The following is a 21,438-nucleotide window of genomic DNA, read 5'->3' as shown; positions in this document are numbered from 1 at the left end:
TGGGGTCTCCTGCAGGCTCCCCGGCATGGCTGGGGGTGCTGACGGTGTCCAAAACCTCCTGCACAAGGCTGAGAGATGCTGGGAGCTTCAGCAAGGCTCCCAAAAGGGCTGGTGAACAGGACCACAGGCTGCTTTGGGGTGGAAGGGCCCTTCAAGATCATCTCATCCCAACCCCCTGCCTGAGCCCAGCTCGCCTGAAGCCCACCCAGCCTGACCTTGGCCACTGCCAGGCATGGGGGGCACCCCCAGCTCTTTGGGGCACCCTGTGGAGCACCTCACTGCCCTCAGAGTGAAGAATTTCTTCCATAAATCCAACCCAAATCCCTGCTCTTTTAGTTCAAAGCCCTCACCCAGGTCCCAACCCTGCGCCCCAAAACAGAGACCCCCCCCAGCTTCCCTGGAGCTTTCCCTTTTGGGGGCCACACACCCCCAGGGGAAGCTGTTTGGGACCGAGGGGGGTTCTATAGGGCCGGGGGGGGCTCTATGGGACCAGGGGGAGCTCTATAGGGCCGGGGGGGCTCTATAGGGCTGGGCTCCCCACGCCTTGGGGGCCCCACGCTGCGTGCGAGCCCCAACCCGGTGCTACATCCAGCTGCCTCCCCATGCCCTGAGGGGGTCCCGGAGCCCTTCACCAGTCCCTCTTTTAACTCGGGGGCGGCCCCGGGACTTGGGGGCCCGGCTTGGGGCGGAGTTTGCGGCCCGGCCCCGTTCCCCTGCTCCCGGCCCGGCCCCGCTCCCGGCCATGGCCCCGAGCCGCGCACGGCGGAGCCGGCCCGGCCCCGCGGAGCCGCTCCCGGATGCCCCCGTTCCAGTGGTGCCACGGTGAGAAAAGGATTTTTTTGGGGGGGTTTTGGGGGTCCTGGGGGGGCTGGGAGGGGTTTAGGGGCGCCAGGAGGGGGTTGGGATAGGGTAGGAGGAGTTTATGGGGGGTACAAGGGGGCTGGAGGGGAAGGAGGGGGTTTGGGGTCAGGAGGGGTTTGGGGGGGTTAAAGGGGGAGGCAGGAGGAGTTTGGGGGGGTACAAGGGGTTTGGAGGGGGAAGGAGGGGTTTGGGGGTCAGGAGGGGTTTTGGGGAGGCTGGGAGGGAGTTTAGGGGCACCAGGAGGGGTCTGGGGGGGCAAGAGGAGTTTGGAGGGGCACAAGAGGTTTGGAGGGGGCAAGAGGGGGTTGTGGGGTCAGGAGGGCTTTGGGGGGTCAGGGGGCTGCTGCTCCTTCTGGGAGTTTTGGGGGAAGCAATGCCGGGGAGCAGGCAGCCCCCCACATCCACCCCAATAAGTTTCGCCCCCCAGGCAAGGGGTGCCGTGCTCTTTGGGGTCACCCCCCTGGTGTCACCCCCCCGGGGGCAGGGGGAAGCGCTGCTGAGGACCCTGGCAAGAACAGGGGCCGGTGGTTTAAGTCCGAATCTCAGTAAAGAAATGAAGTTTTCGCCGTTCATAGACACATCCCAAAGGTCTGAGCAGCAGGCAGGCGCTGTGCTGGCTTGGAGTTGCAGCTCCTCTTTCACATCACGGCTCCTCCTGTTGCTCAGCCGTAGTTTGGGGCATTTTGCAGGTAATTTGGTCCGGCGGGGACTTGGCTACCCCCGCTGCGAGCTGCCTGGCACAGGGGAGCCTTTTGGAGGAAGCCCATTCCCGCATCACAGCAGACGTGACCTGGAAGCTGCATTCAATTTTGTGATGCGAAGCCCACGGCTTTTGTGTGGGAGGGGAAAGAATGGGTTTTATTTCATGACCTGCTGAGTTTTCCATTCCTGGTGTTGAAGAAGAATTGGGGTGAGGGAGAAGCTCGGCTCAGCAAAAACCCAAAAACCCAGTGCCCGTGCAGAGCTCGTGTCTGTCCCGGTTTAAAATCCTGCCTGGAGCTGGGGGGTTGCGGTGGTTAAAGGTGTGCTGTTCGACCCCAAATGCTGCGGGGCCCCGTGACTTCAGCCCGGCATTTTGCAGGGCACAGACCTGGATGTGGGGGGCATTTTTTGGACCGTGCATCCATTTTTTGGTCGTTTGGTGGCAGAAATTATCCTCGGGGCTCTCAGAGGCGTGTTGCAGCATCAGGGCTGGAATCGGACGGGGACACAGTTAGGTGTCTGCTTTTCCTCTGTAGTTTTTCTCCAGGCCAGTGAGAAGGATGGCTGGGACCTTGAGAAGCGTCGCTGCTCCTGGCTGCGTGTCCCGGAGGAATTAATCCTGGCCGGGGGAGCAGGACGGGGTCACCCTCGCGCTGCGTGCGTTGTTATTTGGGCCAGCTCAGCACCGAAATCCACCAGGCAGCCTGAACCTGCTGGGGTTGGAGGTGGCGCAACCCCAGTGCCCCGACAGGTCGGGCTGCACCTTTCCTGCTTACACAGGGGAGTTTTTGGGGTTGGCATGAGAAAACGCTCCGCTGGCAGGGCACGCCGCCTTCCTGAGCAGCCCTCGGGTAGCAAGAAGGGTGAGAAAGACATCGTGTGTCTGCAGCCCTTCTGCAGATGTCCTCTTTTCTCCCTTTTTTCACCTAAATAATTGTTGGAGCAGCTTTCAAGGCTCCTGGCTTCAGGTGCAAACCCGTCCCCGGGTGGACTGAGGCTGATGACGGGGTTGTTTCGGTTTGGGTTTGGTGCCCCTCAGGCCTTCATTGTATTAAAACCAGCTGCCTTCTGTGCCTCCCGAGCTAAAAATATTGAAAGCCTTTGTCAGGAGAAGGGGGTTGTGCTAATTAAAACCACAGCCGAGCCAGCGCCCAGCCTGCTGCTGGGGGGAGCTGGAAGGGGCCGGCCAGGGTTGGGGAGGCCCCAGATTTGGGGAGGGGGTCGCATCTCCCCCCTGGGACCCGCTGCTCGAGGACTTCCCCCAGCAGCAGCTTCGCCTCCCAGCCCGTGGCTCTGCCTGGAGCTCGTGGGGGCTGGAAAGCTTCTTTAGCAGGAATGAGCCCGGCTGAGCTGGCGAGCCTAAAATTAGCCTTGCCAGCTGTGCTGCGGCTGGCGGGGACGTGTTGGACCGGCTCCTCTTCGGTACAGGGCCGGGACTTGGGGCTTCTCCTCTTCCACCTCGCCTTTTCCCTCTTCTGCTGCCCCTCGGGTGCCCGTGCAAGGGATTTTTAATGTCCCATCGACAGCTGCTGCCAGCCCGTGTCCCCCCACCACACACCAGCATTACCTCATTGACTTGTTTGTTTGGTGTTTTTTTTTTTTTTTTTCTCATTCTATTTTCCGAGCATTTCTCAATCATTTCCAGTAAGGAAATGGAAAAAAAAAAAAAAAGAAAAAAACAGCTTTCTTATTGTCCTTCCCTGCACCTGGTGGTCTCGAGAGCAGGAGGCAGGGAGAGCAGGACCCAGCAAACAAAACCTCCCTTTCCCTGCTGTGTGGGTGAGGAGGCAGAGGTGGCGTGGCCAGCAAAAAAAAAACACGTTTCCTACAGCCCAGACGCCTCTCTCCAGCCACGCAGGGTTTGGCCAGCACACCACGTGTAAACTCTGAGTAAATTCAGCGTGCACGAGGACACAGACACCCGGCAGAAGCCCAGCTGGGAGCACCACGAGGCTGGGGGCATCAGTGTGCGTCCTGCTGCTCCCCAGGGACCTCGCTGCTCGTGCAGAGCTTTCTAACGCCGTGCCCTGCCTGTCTCTGCTGTCCCGGTGGAAAGCAGTTTTCCTCCTCTCCTGAGAAGCAGGCGGAGGGTTTTAGCGGGCTGTAATTAAACCCAGAAGTGTTTCTGGAGGAGCTTTTTGATGAGCTGGCCCGGCAACCTCTGTCCCTGCGCTGCGCATCGCGGGCAGATGCTCTGCAGAGCACTGCCGGGGCCTCCGCTCTGCTTTGAAGTCCCGTGTGAGCCCGATCTGCTGGGAAATCAAAGCTCTTGCGGGGTCAGCACCGTTTCGAGACAAGCAGCAGCACTCACCCGCTGCCAGACCCCGATTTTGCATCAGCCAGCAGTGGGTTTGGTGTTCCCTCGCTGGGTGGGCACCCTGCTGCCCTCCCCGTGCTGCCACCACCCCGTGCGGTGCCCTCCTGCCCCGTTCGGTCTCTGTGCCACCCAGCACAGCCCCGGGGCTGCTCCTGGCTCCCTCCAAGCACTGACAGGCACCAGCTGCTCCGGCTTTCCGAGCTCCATCCCTCCCTAAATCCCCTCCTGGCTCCCCTGGGGCCTCCTTTCCTTCCAGACACCGGGACTTTGCCTCGCATTTGTGCTGCTGGAGAAGGGGTTTTGGGACTGTGAAAGCACAGAAGTGGCTGCAGCCACTTCAGGGGCTCTTTTCCTCTTCCATTCTAACCGCTGACTTCTCTTTCCTCCCCCAAGGGTGCTCCTGCAGTCTGGGCCTGATTTATACCCCTAAACCCTGCACGATGCCCCCCATCACGTTCCAGGACCTGCCGCTCAACATCTACATGGTCATTTTCGGCACCGGCATCTTCGTCTTCGTGCTCAGCCTCATTTTCTGCTGCTACTTCATCAGGTGAGCCGGGCACCCCCCTCGGAGCCATCCCAGCCCCATAGGTGCCCCCGCCTTGCCCTTCCCCGTGCCCCATTGTTCTGCCCCACACCCCAGGAGCCTTTTGCCACGGGGATCTGACCCCGGAGCGGGGCCAGGCACGCCTGCAGCCCCCGTGGTCCCCGCGGTGGAGCAGGGCAGGAAGCGCAGGAAGGGGCTCCTGTTTTCCAGGGGACGTTTCGGAGGGCTGCATTGTGTCGGGCAGGGGGAGGAGCGGCGCTGCACGGCAGAGGATGTCTTTACATTGCCCTCCCTGCTCAGCCAGGGCTATTTTTAAACTCGGAGGCAGCAGCTGGCCTTTCTGCGGGCCTCCAGCCCTTCTCTGCGGGATGCCCCAGCTCTCTGCTGCCAGCCCCAGCATCTCTCAGCCGCTCCGGGGGGGCTGCAGAAGGACGTTTCGAGGCTTGGCGTGGAGGAGAAGCGAAGGCAGTGAGGTCTCCTTCCCCCTGTGCCTTGCTGGGGCTCTCTCCGAGGCAGTTTTCCCTGGCACCCTCGCCTCGGCCAAAGTCGCAGCGGGGCTGGGAGCTGCCGGCGGGCGAGCGCTGGAAATCGAGCGCTTCCTGCGCCACCAACGACTTCCTAAGGCAAACAATCGGGGCTGCTGGCTCTTATCGCTCCCTGCTGCCGATTCCTGACGGCTCCCCAGTGCTATGGGACCAGGTCCTGCCCCAGCACAACTCAGCCCTAAATCCCATCCCCAGGCCGGGTAGGGCCACGCTGCCCTGGTGCCTCCTGAAATTTCGGGGTTGTGCTGCTCCCAGGCGGCTCTTGAGGGTGCTGGAAAGCTCACGGTGCCTTTTTCTCCCCTCTTCTCCAGCAAACTGCGGCACCAGGCTCAGAGCGAGAGGTTCGGGTACAAGGAGGTAAAGTCACGGCTGTTTCCTACACGCACACATCGATTTGGGGCCAAGCGGGAGGTGGGGGTGCAGCAGGGACTGATGCTTCTCGTCCCCAGCTGACCTGAAATATTCAAAGGCAGCGTGATGGGACACTGCTGCTGCTGTGCCTGAGCTCAACCTGCCCTTTCCTGGCTCATTTTGGATCCCATTGGCAAAATCCCGATGGGATCCAGGCCTGGACACGCGGTCGCTGCCCGTCCAGCCTGGATTTTTGCCAGCTCAGTGCTTGTTTGCAGTGAATCCCACTGCCCAGCTCGGTCCCGGCTGCTCCTGCTCCTGATCCTGTCTCCTTTTTTCCCGCAGGTGGTTTTGAAAGGCGATGCCCGGAGGCTGAACGTGCACGGGGTGAGCGCAGAAACCCCTCTGGGGCTCACGGGGATGGTGCTTTGGGTCCCCATTGCTCCGCGAGGCAGGACAGGGATGTGCCAGCACCGCATGAAACTGGTTGGAAATTGGGGAGGGAAACTCCCTGCCAAAAATTCCTGGGATGCAGCCCCACCACCCAGGGCTTTCCCTGGCCACAGCATCATAGCAGGAGCGGGGCTGTGCGTGGGCATTTTATAGGGTCCTGTGCATTCACACCATCCCTAACCCCCATCTTATCTCCCGCAGCAGACCTGTGCCGTCTGCCTGGAGGATTTCAAGGCGAAGGAGGAGCTGGGGGTGCTGCCGTGCCAGCACGCCTTCCACCGAAAGTGAGTACAGTGCAGCGGGGAGCGGGGATTTCCTCCCCACGGGGGTTTTTCAGCCTCACATTTCCCCCCCACACACCCTGCAGGTGCCTGGTGAAGTGGCTGGAGGTGCGCTGCGTGTGCCCCATGTGCAACAAGCCCATGGCGGGGCCGGCACAGCCCCGCGCCGGCATCGGGACGCTGCTGGACGAGCTGGTGTGAGCGGCCCCGTGTCCCTGGGGGGGACGAACGCTTCGTCTTGGAGGATTCGGGATTTCGGAGCTGGGGTTTTTAACTCGTGGGGGCGTTGCGTTGGTTTTGGGGGTGATTTTTAATGCCACCCCTGGATGCTCTCTGTCAGGACCGCCTGGGCTTGCTGACAGAAGGCAGAGCCCACGGCACGGGCAGGGCTGCGCCCCTGCTGCTCCCCCGCTGCTCCCCGCGTGGGGTTGTTTTTGTAGCTGCCCCCTCCGGACTCTGAGGCTCCCGTTTTGGGGAGAGATTGCGCAGTTTTGTGTAACGCCACGATTAAAAGGACAGTTTCTCAGCCGGCTCTGGGCACTCGGGGGGTTTCCGAGGCATTTTGGGGTGGCCGAGGGAAAACCTTAATAACACCACGATTTGTTTAAGTCCCCAAAACGGCCTGATTTTAAACGAAAATGTCCTGAAACGACGCCATCAGTGACGGCAGCGACCCCCCGGCGCTCAGAAGGGACTGTGCCACTCCGTAACGCAGGGCGCACACGTCACGCAGCCGCGTGCCGCTCCCATTCATCATGCGCTATGAACCGGAAGGATCGGGCCCACTTCTGCAGCGCCCCACCCCAAGGCCGCGCCACTGATCCCAAGGTCAGGGCGAGCAGCGACATCCCAAACTTCCCACTTTATTTAATTCATTCCAGTGTCCACCACAGATCTGCGCTCGCTGCTTCTCGTTTTGAGCCTTTTTGGGGCCAAAAATCACCCCCGTTTTTGCCTTATTACCCATGCTAATTTATTCACACAACGCCACGCCCACTCGCCCCGCCTTTACGACAGTTGTGGTTTTGCGACGGCTGCGAGCTCGGCGGCGGCGGCGCGCTTTACGGCGGCGGGTTGTGTGTGAGGGGAGCGCTGAGGAGCGTCGCGGCTTCTCCCTCCCGGGGGCGCCTTAAAAGATTTAGGGGAACCTTAAAGGGTTTTGGGGAGGGCTTAAAGGATTTGGGGAGCGCTTAAAGGGCGCGGGGAGCCAGGGAGGGGGTCATGGAGCTCGCCGGCTTCGTGCAGCCCCCTCAGGTACCCGGGGAGCGGCCGCCCCCAGCCCCGCCGCCGGCCGAGCGGGCGCTGCCTCAGCCCCGGCCGCTCACCCCTGAGGGTCCCGGGGCGCTCAGCGAGCTGGAGGCGCTCCTGGAGGCCGCGGGCAGCCGCCGGCTCTTCGGGGACGTGAGCCCCGGCACGCTGGGCGAGCTGGTGGCTTCGCTGAGCCGCTTCGCGGCGCCTCCCGAGCAGCAGCAGGAGGCTGCCGAGCTGCCCGCCAAGGACAGCGCCTACGAGGCCGTCGCTGAGCGAGCGGTGGAGGTGGGCGCCGTGCTCCTGCGCCTCCTCGCCAAGCTGGAGGCTGCCAGGACTGAAGAGACTCCGGGTGAGCCCGTGGTGGGACCAATCCTGCGCCGTGTGGCAGCGCCCATCTATATCTTCGCTGTGACACACGTCGTGGACCAGCCCTGGACAAACGCGAGGTCTCGGGCGGTGGCCAGGGAGCTGCTGGAGTCGCTGGTTCGGGCTGCAGACTGCGAGTCGGTGGCGGAGTTCCTGCGGGGGAAGAAGGAGGACGAGGAGGGGAGATTTGTGGCCGTGATGGGGCTGCTGAAGCAGGAGCTGACCAAGTGAGTAAGGAGGGGAGGGCTGCAGCGGAGAGGGTGGCGTGTTTGGCCGGTCTCCACGGAGGAAATACTGGGAGAATCGTGGAATTGTGCTGGTGCAGCTGTGAGTGCACGTGGTACGAGCACTAGGTGATAAACATGGGACCAAGAACTTTGCAAACACTCCCATAATGGGGTGGGAGGAAGGGAAATCCTGTACAGAGAGGGACAAACTACAAGAAATGAGAGCTCTGCAGTTCCAGCATTCACTGAGTTTGTGCTTCTAGAGACACGTGGAAGCGTAACCCTGCCACGAAGCACGTCTTCTCCTGGACGCTGCCTCACGTCATGCGGCCCTGGCTCAGCCACTACCTGGAGAGCGTCCTCCCCCCGTCGCTGCTCATCTCGGACGATTACCGTGAGGAGAACAAGATCCTGGGCGTGCGCTGCCTGCATCACCTCGTCCTCAATGTGGTAAGGGGCTGGGGAGCCACATCCCTCTGTGGGCGTCGTTTGAAGGAAGGGGGTTGGGTGCCTGTTGGATTTCCGAACTTTTTTTCATGGCTTTTGTATTAACCTTGGGATTTTGCCCCCTGCTCAATAGCATGAGGCACAGGAATGATGTTTCTCTCCCTCTTGTTGCAGCCAGGTGCTGATCTGTGCCAGTACAACAGGGCTCAGGTCATGTACCACGCCCTCTACAACCACCTCTACTCACGAGAGGCCCCCCTCCTCCAGGTAGGGCAGCAGAACTGAATTTTTAGCAGCCTCACAGTGCTGTGGATCAATCCTACATGGGACAGGGAGCTGAGGGCATGAGGAGGAGTGCTCACGGGTGCTCCAGGTCTAGCTTCGGGCTGTTAACAGCCGATCCTTGCAGCCAGGAGTAACTCAGAGGATTTTAGGAACAACTCAAAGGAGGTGGCAGCCCTGCTGGACAGGGCTGGCCTCGGTGGCCGCAGGCAGTAGCAGGCTGCCAAGTGAACTGGGGGGGCTGTGAGGGGGCTTTTGGGGGATCACCCAGGCGTCCTGTCCCCCCCCAGGCAGTGCTGCTGTGCCTGCTGGACTTGCTGCCCGTCCTGGAGCGAGCTCAGCACCGGCAGCAGCAGCAGCCCAGAGCTCCCAGCCGCTCCGACGAGGTGCTGCAGCTGCTGCTGACCCACATGGAGGCCGAGCATCGCCTGGCGCTGCGGCGCCTGTACGCCAGGAGCCTGCCTGCCTTCGTGCAGAGGTGAGAGCAGCCCCCAAAACCCGCAGGGATGTGCTTTAGCCCTGGGGTGTGTCTCCTCCCTCAGTTTTGTGCTTCGTGGCGGCAGGCTGGGCGTCCTGGTGGTGCGGCACCTGAAGAGGCTGCAGCGAGTCATCGTGGGCTACCTGGAAGTCTGCGACGGCCCCGAGGAGGAAGCCAGGCTGGGAATCCTGCAGACGCTGAGGTGCACCATAGAGCACGCCTGGCCCAGGTGCTGCTCTGGGGGTGAAAGATCCTTAAGGAAGCTTATCCTGAATGTTACGTCTTTTCCAGAGCCAAAGTTAGGGTTGTTTGAGGAAAGGGCTCCAAAACCTCTTAGGAAACAATCGTTAGCATTGCTGCTTTCCTGGGAAAACCTTGCCCAAAAGTTAATTTGGGCCCTCGTGCTTCTAGAGCAGGAAAAAGTCAGGTGAAAATAACTTTGGCTAAGAGCTGAATCTACAGAATCTACATTCTGTGCACAGCAGAGCTGCGTAATAAGCCCCATGCTGCTAATTAGGGCCCTGTGCTGGCAGTTTTTGTTACTCCACCTGCATTTCCCTCCCAGCCCAACTGCAGTTTAGCTTCACACATCACTGGCTGGAACTGCTGAGCAGGGCTGTGCTTTACCCGGCTCACAAAGAGCATTTACAAAAAGCTGCATGTGCTGGATTCCCTTCTCAGGATGCCCTGCAGGCTCCCCGAGCTCCTCCAGGCCCTACTGAGGATGATGTGGGATGTCCACACCGACCAAGGCCCGACGCCGGAGCCGGTGAAAGCTGCCCTGCTCCAGGGGGCCACCGAGTGCCTCATCCTGCTGGATCGCTGCTCTGCGGGACAGGTGAAGGTGAGCTGGGGACCTCCTGCTTCATTTCTGCTCTCTGCCCCCTTAAAGGAAGCAGCAGGACACTACATGCAGGAGCCTGCTTCAGTAAAACAAGATTTGCAAATATTTCCACCCACCCCGGGGTTAGTATCTGACCTAACTGATGGGTGACTTTATGTACAACCAGAGATAAGGTGCTTGGTATCATTCCCTTCCAACAGACCGCTGGGCAGGGCTGGTAATGCCGTTAGCCTCCGTGTGCCAGGGCTCTGGAAAACGCTGCTTTCTGTTCCAGATCCTGCTGGAGGGCGTCTACAGCAGCTGCGAGGAGAGCTGCGTGCGGGACTGCCTCAGGAAAGTGCAAGAGAACACGTGAGGAGGCACGGCTGATCCACTGCTCGCCGGCTTTGTACAGTAAAATATTTATTTTTAAGTTGTCTTTCCCCCATCTCTGCCCCGTTAGCCTCATACCTGCCCCAAACGAGGTTTGGTTGTGCCTCTCCGAGCTGCCTGCGGGTTGCTGCAGCGGCGTTCTGAGGCCAGGTTCTTTCCTGGAGCACGCTGAGCTGAGCCTCGCGTGGTTTTGGGGAGCCTTCTTCCTAAAAACTGCACTTTGTGCAGAGCTGTCCAAAGTTATTGCAACTGCCTGGGGTCAGGACAGAAACCCGGACATCCTGAAACCCTCCTTTCCTTTAAAAAAAAGAAAGTTTTTGCTCTAAAATATTGGAGAAGTAACTTCTGATGGTGCTCAGAGGGGCGAAGCTGGAGCAGATCCAGAGGACAGATGTGGTCATTCAGTAAAAAACACCAGTCCAGGAGGGAGTCAGGAGGCTTTACTCTTGGCAGCTGGCTCTGTTTCCTTTTCATACTCGATTTCCAGGTGGGGACGTTTTCTTCTGGTTGGCCCTTTCAGGGGAGTTTTCCCCTTGGATTTGGAGTGTGCTTTCTTCTCTGTTTCTTCCTCGTCTTCCTGCTCCTCTTCGCTGCTCGTCTCCAACTTATCCATGTCCTGAGAAAGGAAGAGATGTGTGTCTAGTACCAAAACCTCCACTTTCTGCAGAATTATCCAATCCCACTTCCTAATTCCTGATCCCAGCCAGAGGGCCAGGGGTGCAGCAGAGCAGCCTGACTCTGCCTTGTGCTCCTCAAACCCGCTTCCACCAGCTCTGATCCATCACCAGGGACACCAGGCTGGTGGAGGTCACTTCCAAACATTCACGCCTGGTGTTTTATTTACCTCAAAGTCACTGATGTCGCTGTCATCTGCTTCCACGAACTCTCTTTCATCCGTTTCCTGTAAGAAACGAAGCCGGGAGCTCATCACAACCCTCACCAGCAGGGAAAGATCGAGCGTGGTGCTGCGGGGGGAGCGTTACCCTTACCTCCTTGTCTTCATCTTCTTCCTCTTCCTTTTCCACGTCAGACTCGCTCTCGCTTCCTTCGTCTTGCTGCTGCAGAGCTTTGTCGAAGGCGTGGATGGGGAAGTTGTAAATGTCCCCGTACTGAAAAGGAAAATGTTTTGTGAGGTGCTGAGGGGAAACAGCCAGCGGTGCTGGGGTCGTCTGAGGCCTGCATCAAGCCAGGCTCAACTGGAGGTTCCCACTTTCCTAATTCTGAAGCACGAGCTTCACAGAAAAGACAATTTCCTATTCTAAAAAAACAAATTCACGTTTCAGGGCTCTGCCTTTTGGGGAAGAAGTTCTCCAGGCTGCTCCAAACCCACTCAGCAGTCACCCCCTGCCCTCCCTTCGTACCAACCCGCACCCCCTCCCTGCAGAAGCATCGGGACAGAGGGCACTGGGAGCACTTTTCCTGCTGTGCTCTGACAGGGGTGATCCCTACCGTGTCCTGCTTCAGCCTCTCCAGCAATTCCTTCTCGATGGCGTTGTCCAGCTGAGCAGCGATCAGGGCTTTCTCCTACCAGAGCAAAGAGGCCTCGTGTCAGCGCGCTCAGAGACGCGAGAACAGAAGCACCAAGAGGAGATCGCAGGGAACAGCCACGTTACCTCTCTTCTTTTCTCTCGCCTTTCAATCTTTCTGCTTAAGGGAACGATTTTCCTCCTGCGGGGAACAAGAAAAATTAGGGAATCCTTCAGCCTCCTCTGTAGCAGGTGAGAAAATGCTCGCTCAGGGCAAAAACCAGCGGCTGCATCCTCAGAAATGGGGCTGTTCTAGTTCAGGTGCACCTATAAAGTCACCTCACACCACAATTACATCGCTTTTAACTGGGTTTCTTTACAAGCCTGCCAAAACCTGCACCCTGCTGGAAAACAGCGAGTGCCTGGAGGGGCACTAGAGCCAGGGAAGGGCTCTGCAGGCAGCAAACCAAGGCGGCAGCTCGCTCGTAGCAGCGCTTACTGTCGCTTCAGCGTCAGCTTGCGGATGCGGATGAGGTACTGCGTTATCTTGGTGAAGCGCTGCTTGCATTTGTGCCGGATGAAGCGGGGCCAGTAGATGAGATTCTCGTCTATCTCCTCCAGGGCTTTCTCATAGTTCTTGCTCAGCAGAACCTGGGAGGGGGGGGGGAAAAAGGATTAGGGTTGAAATCCGGAGCAGCAACACCCCAAGAACACCTCTGTGCTTGGGAGGAGGTCAGAGCAGCCACGGGCAGCAGCCTGCTCATAACTCACCCGCTCCCACAGTCGGCTGGGAAAAGGTGCCCGCTCGATTGTCTTCATGTAGAGGTAACAGCGGCCTGGAGGGAAGAGGAGAAGAGGAAGGTGACCCCACAGAGGCACCAAAGCCCCAATTGTGTGTGGGGACAGAGCCGGGCGCTCACCTTTCTCCTCCCTGACGGTGGCGTACTGGCTGTTGGCCAGCGGGCAGGAGGAGCGGTTGCAGAGCCCGGTCAGGTTGTACTCATTGCGGCAGAAGCCCTGCGTCTTCGTCCTGAAAGTGACGAGGGAAACGCAGCTCGCAGGGAGCGCGCTGCCAGCTGGGGGCACCCAAATTCCCAAATTTGCCCTGCCCCCCTTCCAGAGCACATCAGCCCCAGAGGCCACATCCCATAGACTCACCTGATCTTGTAGGAGCAGAACTGCTTGTTCCCCAGCGTGTCCCAGACAACCTGCGGGGACAAAACCCCAATCAGGGACCCCCTCCCAGCACCCTGCGCCCCCCTACCCCATTACCAACCCTATTACCGACCCCCCCCCCAAATCCCTCTGCCCCCCAGCCAGGCTGTAACACAGCACCCCCCAACCTAATGGGGCAGGGAGAGGAAACACAGGGCCACCCCCTGGCTGCCCCCAAACTCCCCTTCTCCCCCCAGCCCCAGCCCCATTCCCATTATTCCTGGTCCCCCCCCCCCCAAAATCTGCCCCCAGCCGCCCCCACGTGTCTGGAATGGGGCGGGGGGGGGCGCTGCCCCGGCCGGACGCAGCCGACCCAACGGCGGGGCGGGCGCTGATTGGCTGCGACGCGGCTGCCTGGAGGCGGTGGACGGAACCGAAGCAACCGGCGGACGGGACCGAAGCAAGCGGCGGACTCACATCGTCCGAGTGCATGCTGCCGGCTCGGCGGCCGCGCGGCCATTACCGGAAGGGGCGGGGCTAGCAGCGTCTCGCGAGAGCGGCGGGGCGGTTGCCATGGCAACGACGGGGTGTCATGGCGGCGGGTTGCCATGGCGACGGGGCCGGGGCGATACAAAATGGCAGCTGGTGCTGCTGAGGAGGAGCGCTTTCCTTTAGGTCTTGGCGAGGCAGGGAAGCAGGTGGAAGATAAAAATAGCCACGTTGATTTAGGGCAGGCTTAGCCTTAGTCATTTCCAGTCAGCCTAAGAAATATAATTTCATCCTGTACGTGCAGGGCGAGGGTTTCATGCTCTGTACGTGAGGTTCTCTGATGATAGCCTTATGACCTTTGGTAACGAGTCATGAGGTACCAAATGATGATTAATTTTAGTTATTATTATCCTGTTTCCTCCTGGCAAAAGCATTGTGCTGCTGGGGCTCTAGAGCAGAGATAACTGTTGTTTTTTGGCAAGTGGAGTCACCTTCCATAAACACCTGCTCCTTCAATGCAGAAATGAGTTCATAAACTGCCAGCTGTGGAGCTGGAGAAGTTACAAGTTTTGAGATTTCACTGACAAAAATAAATAAATAAATAAATAAAAATCATGTGAATTCCTTTGACAGGTTTATAATTATTTGGTGACTTTTATAACCTAACTCTCCCTCTTTACATCACTTCCGTATTAAAGATAATTTATTACACTTCATTAGTATTGTAAACAGTGCAGCTGCTCTCTTTCTAAACTCAGGGCCAGGAAATTGAAAAATGGCAATTAAATCAACCTACTGTACTGCTTATTGTGATGGCTTGGGGTCACAAACAGCCTGTTACCCCATCTCCACTAAAAGCTGAGATTTAAAAGTGCTCTGTTAGTCACTCGTGCAAGTGAGCTAAGTAGCTTCGTTAATTCTTTGTCTGATTTTAAAACTGCTTTCAACCTAATTTCTACCTGAATTTCTTAAAGGGTTCTTAAAGTTCGTGAATGGTAGAAGGGATGCACAAGAAGCCATAAACGGCACATAAATGGGAAAACACATAGAGCTATACCGAGACAACAATGAACTTCTTTTTTAGCTGTCTTCAGACGAGCACGGAGCACATTAACAGTACAAAGATATCTTTATTGGCAGACTGGCAGTGACACAGGTGAAAGAAATGTCGCTAATTATTTCATTTCAGTTTTCTCTGGTGCTTTTCTTTCAAGAGCAGTAAGGACTTTAAAGACATTAGCAAATGCCACTGGACTCATCTGGGAGAGGTGTTGGTCTTATCCCTTACTACGTGGGCAGACTGTGCCCAGGACAGTGTTGTTTTGCAGGACAGGATGATGCAGTTCTTTTCATCCTCCTAATTTTTTTACAGATGAGATGTGATTTGGGTGACTTGCCTGGAAATCACACAGCAAAGGAACAGCACAGCTAAACAGACAGAGCCTCCAAATCCTGGGTCCCTGATGTGGGCTGCATGGCCTGGAGAATGGAGAACAACACAGCCCACATTCATCCTGTGTCACTAGTCTTGTGCAGTCGGGGTTATTCTTGGGGCAATCACATCCACGGCTCTGTAAACTTAAGCTTCAAACAGGACACGCATCCTTGCTGCTGCTATTCCTCATTTTCTGCCTCCACGTCACTGTCATCTGTGAGAGGGAAGTCTCGCAGGGGCTTCTGAGTGGTATAGCTTTTGGTTTGCATGGGGCATTCCTGGTTTAGGATGGCCTGGATGAAGGAGAGAAGTCATGCTTCAGTGAGAATGGTGATTAATAATAAATGGGAGCATTACCGCTTTTAAAAAAAATCCAAAGCAGCCAACTTTTGCCCAGGGAACACAATCTGTGAGTTAGAAGGACCATAGCTCCAAACGTTTCTGGTTTTGTTGTCTGATTGTTCTGTCCCTTCGCTGAGGGCACAGTAGAGCCCAAAAGGGAAGACACAGTCCCTGCCAAATTCATTCTGATCTGCCACAAGCCTCTGGATTATCCAGCCCCTATGCTTTAAGGGAATAAACCAAACTTAAACTCACAATCTTCTCCTCCCTAGCAGGAGGGCTGCGCAAGTACCAGCAGAGAGGGGCATAGGCAATGTTGAGAACTCCGATGACGACCATCAGTGAGGGAAACCCCACAGCTCGCACAATCGCACCGCCTGTGGATGGACCTGGATGTTTAAAAAGTAAAAAAAAAAAAAAAAAGCTCAGATGACAGAAAAAGAGCAAAATTTGCCTCTCTGGTTTGGAGGGGATCTGTTACTGTGGCAGAATCAGTTGCTGCCAGTGAACAGGGGGTGGAGAGAGGGTGGTAAACGGGGTGAAGGTGCACAAATTGGGCCATACCAATCGCAAAGCCCATGCAGAAGGCAACGTCAGCTATGGCGTAGACATTGCCGTAGACCGAGGTGTGGCGAAGGTCCACGAGGTAGCCCATGAGAGGCATCATGGAGGAATCCACCATTCCTGCCCAAAGCAAGGACAGGCTCGGCAGTCATCGCCTCCTCCGGGCTGCCTTTGAAACCCGAACGCTGGCAGCTTACCTATGGCAAAGCCCAGCCCGCCGTTGGGGCCGATCAGACCGTAAATGCTTTTGGCCAGAGGCACCTTGGAGAAGAAAGAGAGAAGGCGTGAATGGGGCCAGAAGGGCTCTGAGGGGAGGGAAACGCACCCAGGGGTGCATGCTCTGAACGTCTGGTTGCAGATTTGGGGCTTTGCTGTCCCCTCCCTGCGGAGGGGATCGTCTATACTCTCACCCACACACCCCTGCTGGTTATTCCACAGAATATTCCCAGAATTGTCTCTACTCACACAAAGGAGACTGATTCCCACCACGGCCATGCCGATCAGGGAGCACAGCCACCTGCAAGGAGGCCACAGTTAGCACAAGGTGATGCTCTCGGTATCGCAGCACGACAAACAGAGTCGGTGCCATCACAGGGCTGGGCCGAAATCTCCACCTTCCACTTACCGGCCCATTTTGTTAGCCAGGACCCCAAAGAGGTTGGTGCCGATGAGGTAGGATATGCTGGCAGGAAGGAACGCCATCCCTAGGAGAGAGAAGGAATAAAAAAGAGCATGTAATCCTCCAGGAAATACGGGGAATTGGCGAGAATTTGCAAAAGCATTCCCTTCACTGACTGCATGTCTCATTTGGGGAACCAGCAGCGAAATCAGAACTGTTCAGCCCCACTGCTTTCAACCTCCTCTCCTGTCAGATCTTCTTCCTCTTCCACCTCTCTCTCCCTGCTTTTGGCTCACCAAATACAGCGGAATAAAACTGCTTTAAGCGTAAAGCTCAGTGCTCATCATGTAGCCAAATGTAAATATTTGAACAGCGTGCTGATTTACCCGTTGTTTATTTTTAATATACCCTCCCGCCGACTGGAAATAAAACCAGCCAGCTGTATTTCACTAAGACAACTTCCTTATGGAAACACCCAGATTTAGGTTTAATTTTCTGTCCCCTCTGTAACAGGACACAGTGAAACCTCTCACCCCAAAGATTCCCCTCGAGCTCAGCTCAGCCCTGGGACGCTGCTCTGCCCTCGCCCACCCTTGCCCCCTCACTTGCTCAGGCGAAGCATCCCGAGCTCTTATTGGGATGGATGCTCCTGCCTGAGCGGAGAATAACTCGATTAGGGGCTTTCTCAGCCCTGCTGCTCCCAGGCTGCAATTCAATTTGGGATCTAAGTGTAGCCTGGGGCATCCCCCAGGTCATTCCCCAGCCAGTTGGGTTTTATAACAATCAGTTTTTATTTTTGCAGCAAAGACAGACAATGCTATCTCCAGATCACATTTTCGAGGCAGCTGGTAATTCGCATGTACCATCCTGCCCTCTGTGGGACTCTCAAAATGGCCTTGTTTTACTCAGAGCTGCCTCTGCAAAACCCATCTGGCTGCCGTGACTCCAGCCCAGCACGCCACGATTCTCTGCCCTGCAGAACAGAGGATTCAACAGGCTTCATGTGCACGAAACTGCCTTTCTTCTGCTGTTATTGCTGTTGTGGGGAGCCCGATTCTATACAATTTTTTCAATAATAGGGAAAAACACATTGTGCAGCTACCGCTAAGGACACTTCCAGCTGAAATTGGAGCAGCCTACCGAGCTGCCATTTCGGGGAGCACATGGTTTGCATCATCCAGATGGGCAGCGTGGGTTCCAGCATGGCCACCCCCATGTTGGAGAAGCAGAGGGCTCCTGGTGGGGAGAAAAAGGAGAAAAGCTCTGCTTCGGGCTGCTCCTGCTGCTGAATGGGGCAGGCAGGAGCCGATGGGGAGATTTGGGTGTGGAGAGACCTTACCTGCAGCCACCAGGATGTAGGGATCCCGCAGCAGGGTGAGCACCGGCGTGCCCTGGGTGCTCTGGTGGAGATGGAGGGGTCACGGGTGCCGTGGGCAGGGGGGACACGAGCTGCCCTCCCACCTACGTTGCTCACAGCGCCTTTCCCCTCTCCTCTTAGGAGGGAGGAAAGCGTACTCACCTCGGGGGAGATCTTGGAGGGCTGCAGGATGCAAAGCTGCAAAGCTGGGAAGAAAATGCTGCTGTTAGGCTAGTTTTGGGGGTGGCAGCACTTCAGGCCACGTCTCCCGCTGGCTTTTCCTTCGGCGGGGTGCTGACCATCAGCAGAGACCCCAGGGATGAGGGAGCTGTGCCCGTGGGACACCGTGGGGGGAGCTGGGTGCCAGCCCTGCCCCTGTGGGAGCACAGCAGAGCTCCCGTCAGCTGAAATAGGAGCAGGAGCCAGCCATCGTGCTCCAAGTGGTTTATCCGGGCACAAAACAGATCTGGAAATGCTCGCTGTCGGGCTCGGAGCTGCTCACCATCGAGCCACAAATGGAGCATGGCAGAAATTAGACGTGGAAAAGAATAGGATGAAAGAAAAAAAATAAAAAAAATAAAAGGTTTCAGGTGTGGGGAACCGATATTTCATTTTCCTAAGGCTCTTACACGCTTCATTAAAGATGTCTCACATTACATCTAGGCAAAGATGGTAACTGTGACTGTAATTTAATTAGCGTAATGCTTTCCACTAAAAATGCACATTTCTGCTATCTCTAACTTTGCTGTTGCACTCTGAACACCGTCGTGGCCTGGATTTATAGTACCTCTCTCTGAGAAAACACAGATCCCCGTTCACACCGGCAAAGTCTGCAGGCAGCACCACGTGTGCCTTGTACAGAGAGCACTCTGCTCGCAGAGCTTTACTGAGCGTGCTATTCAAGCCATTAAAGCAATCAAAGGGTTTATTAAGTAATGAGGGACTAATTCTTCCTGTACTGCTATGTCATGCATCTGGCGGTAGGAAACATATGATTTAGCAATAACAGAATAACCCGTGCTGATGCTAGCACCCATGCTGCATTCATCTGCCTCTGCCTTCACACGGGCCCTGTGAGATCCTTCCCAAGACAGCAGCGTTTGTGTCTGCCACGGGCTTTGTTTTTTTGGTTGGATTGAACCACTCAGCTCCTCACCTCCATCCAGCAGGGCTAAGAAGGCCAGGACCAGGAAGGGAGAGGCTTTCCCCATGAATTCGTACATCACGCTTCCGAAGGGGGCCCCGACTGCAAGGGAAAGGCTTCGTCACACAGCAGCAGGGGCCAGGCATGGCCATGGGGCTGAAGGATGCTCAGCCCACCAAAAGCAGCGTGTGATGGAGGTGCTGCGGGTGCAAAACCCCTCGGGAGCAAAATATCCTTACTCAGCACACCCAAAGCCAAGCCTCCGAGAGCGATGCCCATGGCGTTGCCCCTCTCGAAGTCGTCCGTGTAGATGCTGGCCAGCATGCCCAAGCCTGGGGGCAGAGGGAACCCAAGATGCTCACTGAGCTAACGCAGACCCTGTGGCGTAGGGCAGGAGCCGAGGCTGGGTGAAGCAGCATGCAGGGAGCTCAAACATTCACCTGCCACTGATGAGAACGAGGAGCCGACGCCTTGGAGAGCTCGGGCAATGAACAGCAAGGTGTAGGTGCCGGAGAAGGCAAACACTGCAGAGGAAGGAGAAGCAGAGCGTCAGGCAGAGCTGCAGATCTAAAACCCTGCCAAGGGTGACAGCAGCCTCTGTTTGCCCCCAGCCTGGGTGCTGCTGGGTGCAGGGCACTGCTCGTCCATTCCTGCCTCCAGTTTCTGAGGCAGCTGCTCTGCTGTCTCTTGTTTCTCATGCCTGGGCACACAGCAGGGGAATTTTCTCTCTTTCTGCTTTTATTTCAGATCGGTGGCTGGGGAAAAGGCCCAGCATCCTGCTTTGTGTGAAGGGCAGACCGCAGGGCAATACTCACTGACTGTGGAGAGGAACATGATGATGAAGCCGATGAACATGGGGATGTGGTATCCTATCCTGGAACAGGAGAAAAGAGGCAGAATCTCACCGGGGGTTGCTCATTTCCCGGCGGAGACCTGGCCTTGCTGCCCAGCCTTACCCCGCACATCTCTGAGGGGCTGTAAGCACCTCCTGAACGCGTGGATGGGGAAATATGCCACCCTAAAGGGCTGTGCTGAGCGGGTCTCGGACGTACCTGTTGGTCAGGAGGCCCACAAAGGGGTTGACCATGAGCTGGACGAGAGCCTTGGAGGCAAAGAGCAGCCCCACGCGGACATTTTCGTTGGCGAGGAACTCCTCGCCCTCCAGGCAGCCCCTCGGTGGTGGTGAGGGGCTCGTGGGGGGCGGCAGCGTGTGCCCGCTCGTGGTCCCGTTCAGCGGCTCTGCGGTGCTGCTGGAGCCCGAGACGGTCACGGTGCTGTTGTCAAAATAGGAGAACACGGAGGAGAAAGGAGAAGCCTCCACGGCTGGAGGAGCTGACTCAGGCTGGCGAGGGGCAGCAGAGCTGTTAGCACCTTTGTACTCTGTTGTGTAAAGGAAGGTGGGGATGATCGGTACTGGGAAAAAAAAAAGGGGGGGGGGTTGTTAATGATTTTAGTTGGTTTTGTGGCAGCTGAACTGGATGCTGGCTCAACGATGATGCCCTGGCAGCCCCCTCACCCATCCCTCCCCGTGGCTGTCCCCTTCCAGCAAAACCGCAGCCATCCCCGCGTGCAGGATCCCCCCCGAGGTGGCCCGCAGCCCTACCCACGACCGTCAGCAGCATGTTGTCCAGCAGCAGGGCCACGAACACCACCGCCAGCGCCAGCCTCCGTGACGCCCTGCCCTCTGCCAGCCAGCGCCGGGGCGCGGGGACGGCACCCGGGGGCATCGCCGGGGGGCTCGGTCCTCTGGCTCCCTCCCGGTGCTCAGGGCTGGGGGCGTCCCGACACCTTTGTAGGAGATGCAGGAGGTTAGCACCTCCCGAGGGTTCAAGGCTTCTCCCTCCTGCCTAAGATCGCTCAGTGTCTGTGCCCTGTGAGCACCGGTTTTGCTATGAAAAACCGTATTTTCATCAATCTCACATTTAAAGTCATCACGGCCAAGAGGCGCAGCACTCTCTAGCCCCTTTCCACTCTCCGGAGACATCTCGTCTCTGCTTCAAGGCATCACTTAAGTCGTCTTTCAAAGACTCAAAGCACAAATCAGGCCAGTAGCTTATCTGTGGTAATCTCTACATCTTTCCTTCCCTGTTTGTTCTTTGGAGATTAAATTAGGTCTCAAAGAAAATTCATTTACCTTGCGTGTCTTTTCATTTGACCTAATTGAAATGTCATGGCAAGATTCAGGACTTGAAAGCCTAACATATGTGATTAAGATCAGGGCTTCAGAGGGGCTGAGAGAAGATCACTCGCTCGGTCACACCGAAAACATCAGAGAGAAATTTGTGCTAAGCCACCCAACCAATTAGCCCTTTACGTTTTTATAGCTGGTAGCAACTTGAGCGACTAAGCGGCAAAATGAACAGAGCTGAGCCTCAACTATCATTCTTGCCAGTACTCCTGTGGTTTCCTGAAATCCCAGGCAATGGTATTTATCAATTTTCAATAAAAAAACAAAACAGAGAAAAATCTCCAGACCCTCCATCATATGATCTGAGTGCCACACGAGTCACTAAGCTGGTAAGAGCAAAGACAAAATAATAGAA

The 21,438-nt window shown here is 56.7% G+C and overlaps 4 protein-coding genes across 5 annotated transcripts; 2 read left to right on the top strand and 2 right to left on the bottom strand.

The window, feature by feature from the left end:
• Nucleotides 1-752: 752 nt before the first annotated feature.
• RNF122 (ring finger protein 122) lies at nucleotides 753-6,584 on the top strand. 2 transcript variants are annotated; one of them, XM_032204149.1, is made up of 6 exons: nucleotides 753-822; nucleotides 4,274-4,430; nucleotides 5,284-5,329; nucleotides 5,669-5,710; nucleotides 5,981-6,060; nucleotides 6,144-6,584. In XM_032204149.1, exons 1-6 carry the CDS (start codon nucleotides 798-800, stop codon nucleotides 6,256-6,258), a joined length of 465 nt encoding a protein of 154 aa, XP_032060040.1. In that variant the 5' UTR covers nucleotides 753-797; the 3' UTR covers nucleotides 6,259-6,584. The 2 variants fall into 2 exon arrangements, with proteins under 2 accessions (XP_032060040.1, XP_032060039.1); XM_032204148.1 differs by having other exon boundaries at nucleotides 5,978-6,060.
• A 694-nt stretch (nucleotides 6,585-7,278) lies between these two features.
• On the top strand, nucleotides 7,279-10,368 carry TTI2 (TELO2 interacting protein 2). The gene is made up of 7 exons (XM_032204016.1): nucleotides 7,279-7,901; nucleotides 8,165-8,351; nucleotides 8,523-8,615; nucleotides 8,921-9,108; nucleotides 9,194-9,337; nucleotides 9,790-9,952; nucleotides 10,227-10,368. The coding sequence occupies exons 1-7, from the start codon at nucleotides 7,279-7,281 to the stop codon at nucleotides 10,305-10,307; spliced, it is 1,479 nt and encodes a 492-aa protein (XP_032059907.1). The 3' UTR covers nucleotides 10,308-10,368.
• Nucleotides 10,347-13,458, bottom strand: MAK16 (MAK16 homolog). The gene is made up of 10 exons (XM_032204212.1): nucleotides 13,423-13,458; nucleotides 12,949-12,998; nucleotides 12,711-12,820; nucleotides 12,562-12,626; nucleotides 12,290-12,441; nucleotides 11,938-11,992; nucleotides 11,774-11,848; nucleotides 11,314-11,433; nucleotides 11,169-11,225; nucleotides 10,347-10,940 (listed from the first exon to the last, which is right to left on the bottom strand). Exons 1-10 carry the CDS (start codon nucleotides 13,435-13,437, stop codon nucleotides 10,755-10,757), a joined length of 885 nt encoding a protein of 294 aa, XP_032060103.1. The 5' UTR covers nucleotides 13,438-13,458; the 3' UTR covers nucleotides 10,347-10,754.
• Nucleotides 13,459-15,048: 1,590 nt separating this feature from the next.
• Nucleotides 15,049-21,046, bottom strand: SLC18A1 (solute carrier family 18 member A1). Its single transcript, XM_032204014.1, has 16 exons — nucleotides 21,030-21,046; nucleotides 20,499-20,683; nucleotides 19,948-20,308; nucleotides 19,711-19,769; nucleotides 19,336-19,419; nucleotides 19,135-19,227; nucleotides 18,908-18,997; nucleotides 17,914-17,957; nucleotides 17,734-17,794; nucleotides 17,535-17,630; nucleotides 16,401-16,479; nucleotides 16,241-16,292; nucleotides 15,973-16,036; nucleotides 15,776-15,895; nucleotides 15,467-15,600; nucleotides 15,049-15,162 (listed from the first exon to the last, which is right to left on the bottom strand). The coding sequence occupies exons 1-16, from the start codon at nucleotides 21,044-21,046 to the stop codon at nucleotides 15,049-15,051; spliced, it is 1,653 nt and encodes a 550-aa protein (XP_032059905.1).
• Nucleotides 21,047-21,438: the final 392 nt, after the last annotated feature.

The sequence above is a fragment of the Aythya fuligula genome, chromosome 27, assembly GCF_009819795.1.
Source record: "Aythya fuligula isolate bAytFul2 chromosome 27, bAytFul2.pri, whole genome shotgun sequence".
NCBI lineage: Eukaryota > Metazoa > Chordata > Aves > Anseriformes > Anatidae > Aythya > Aythya fuligula.
The sequence above is the reverse complement of the archived record's forward strand: the minus strand, read 5'-3'. Positions and strand labels throughout refer to the sequence as shown.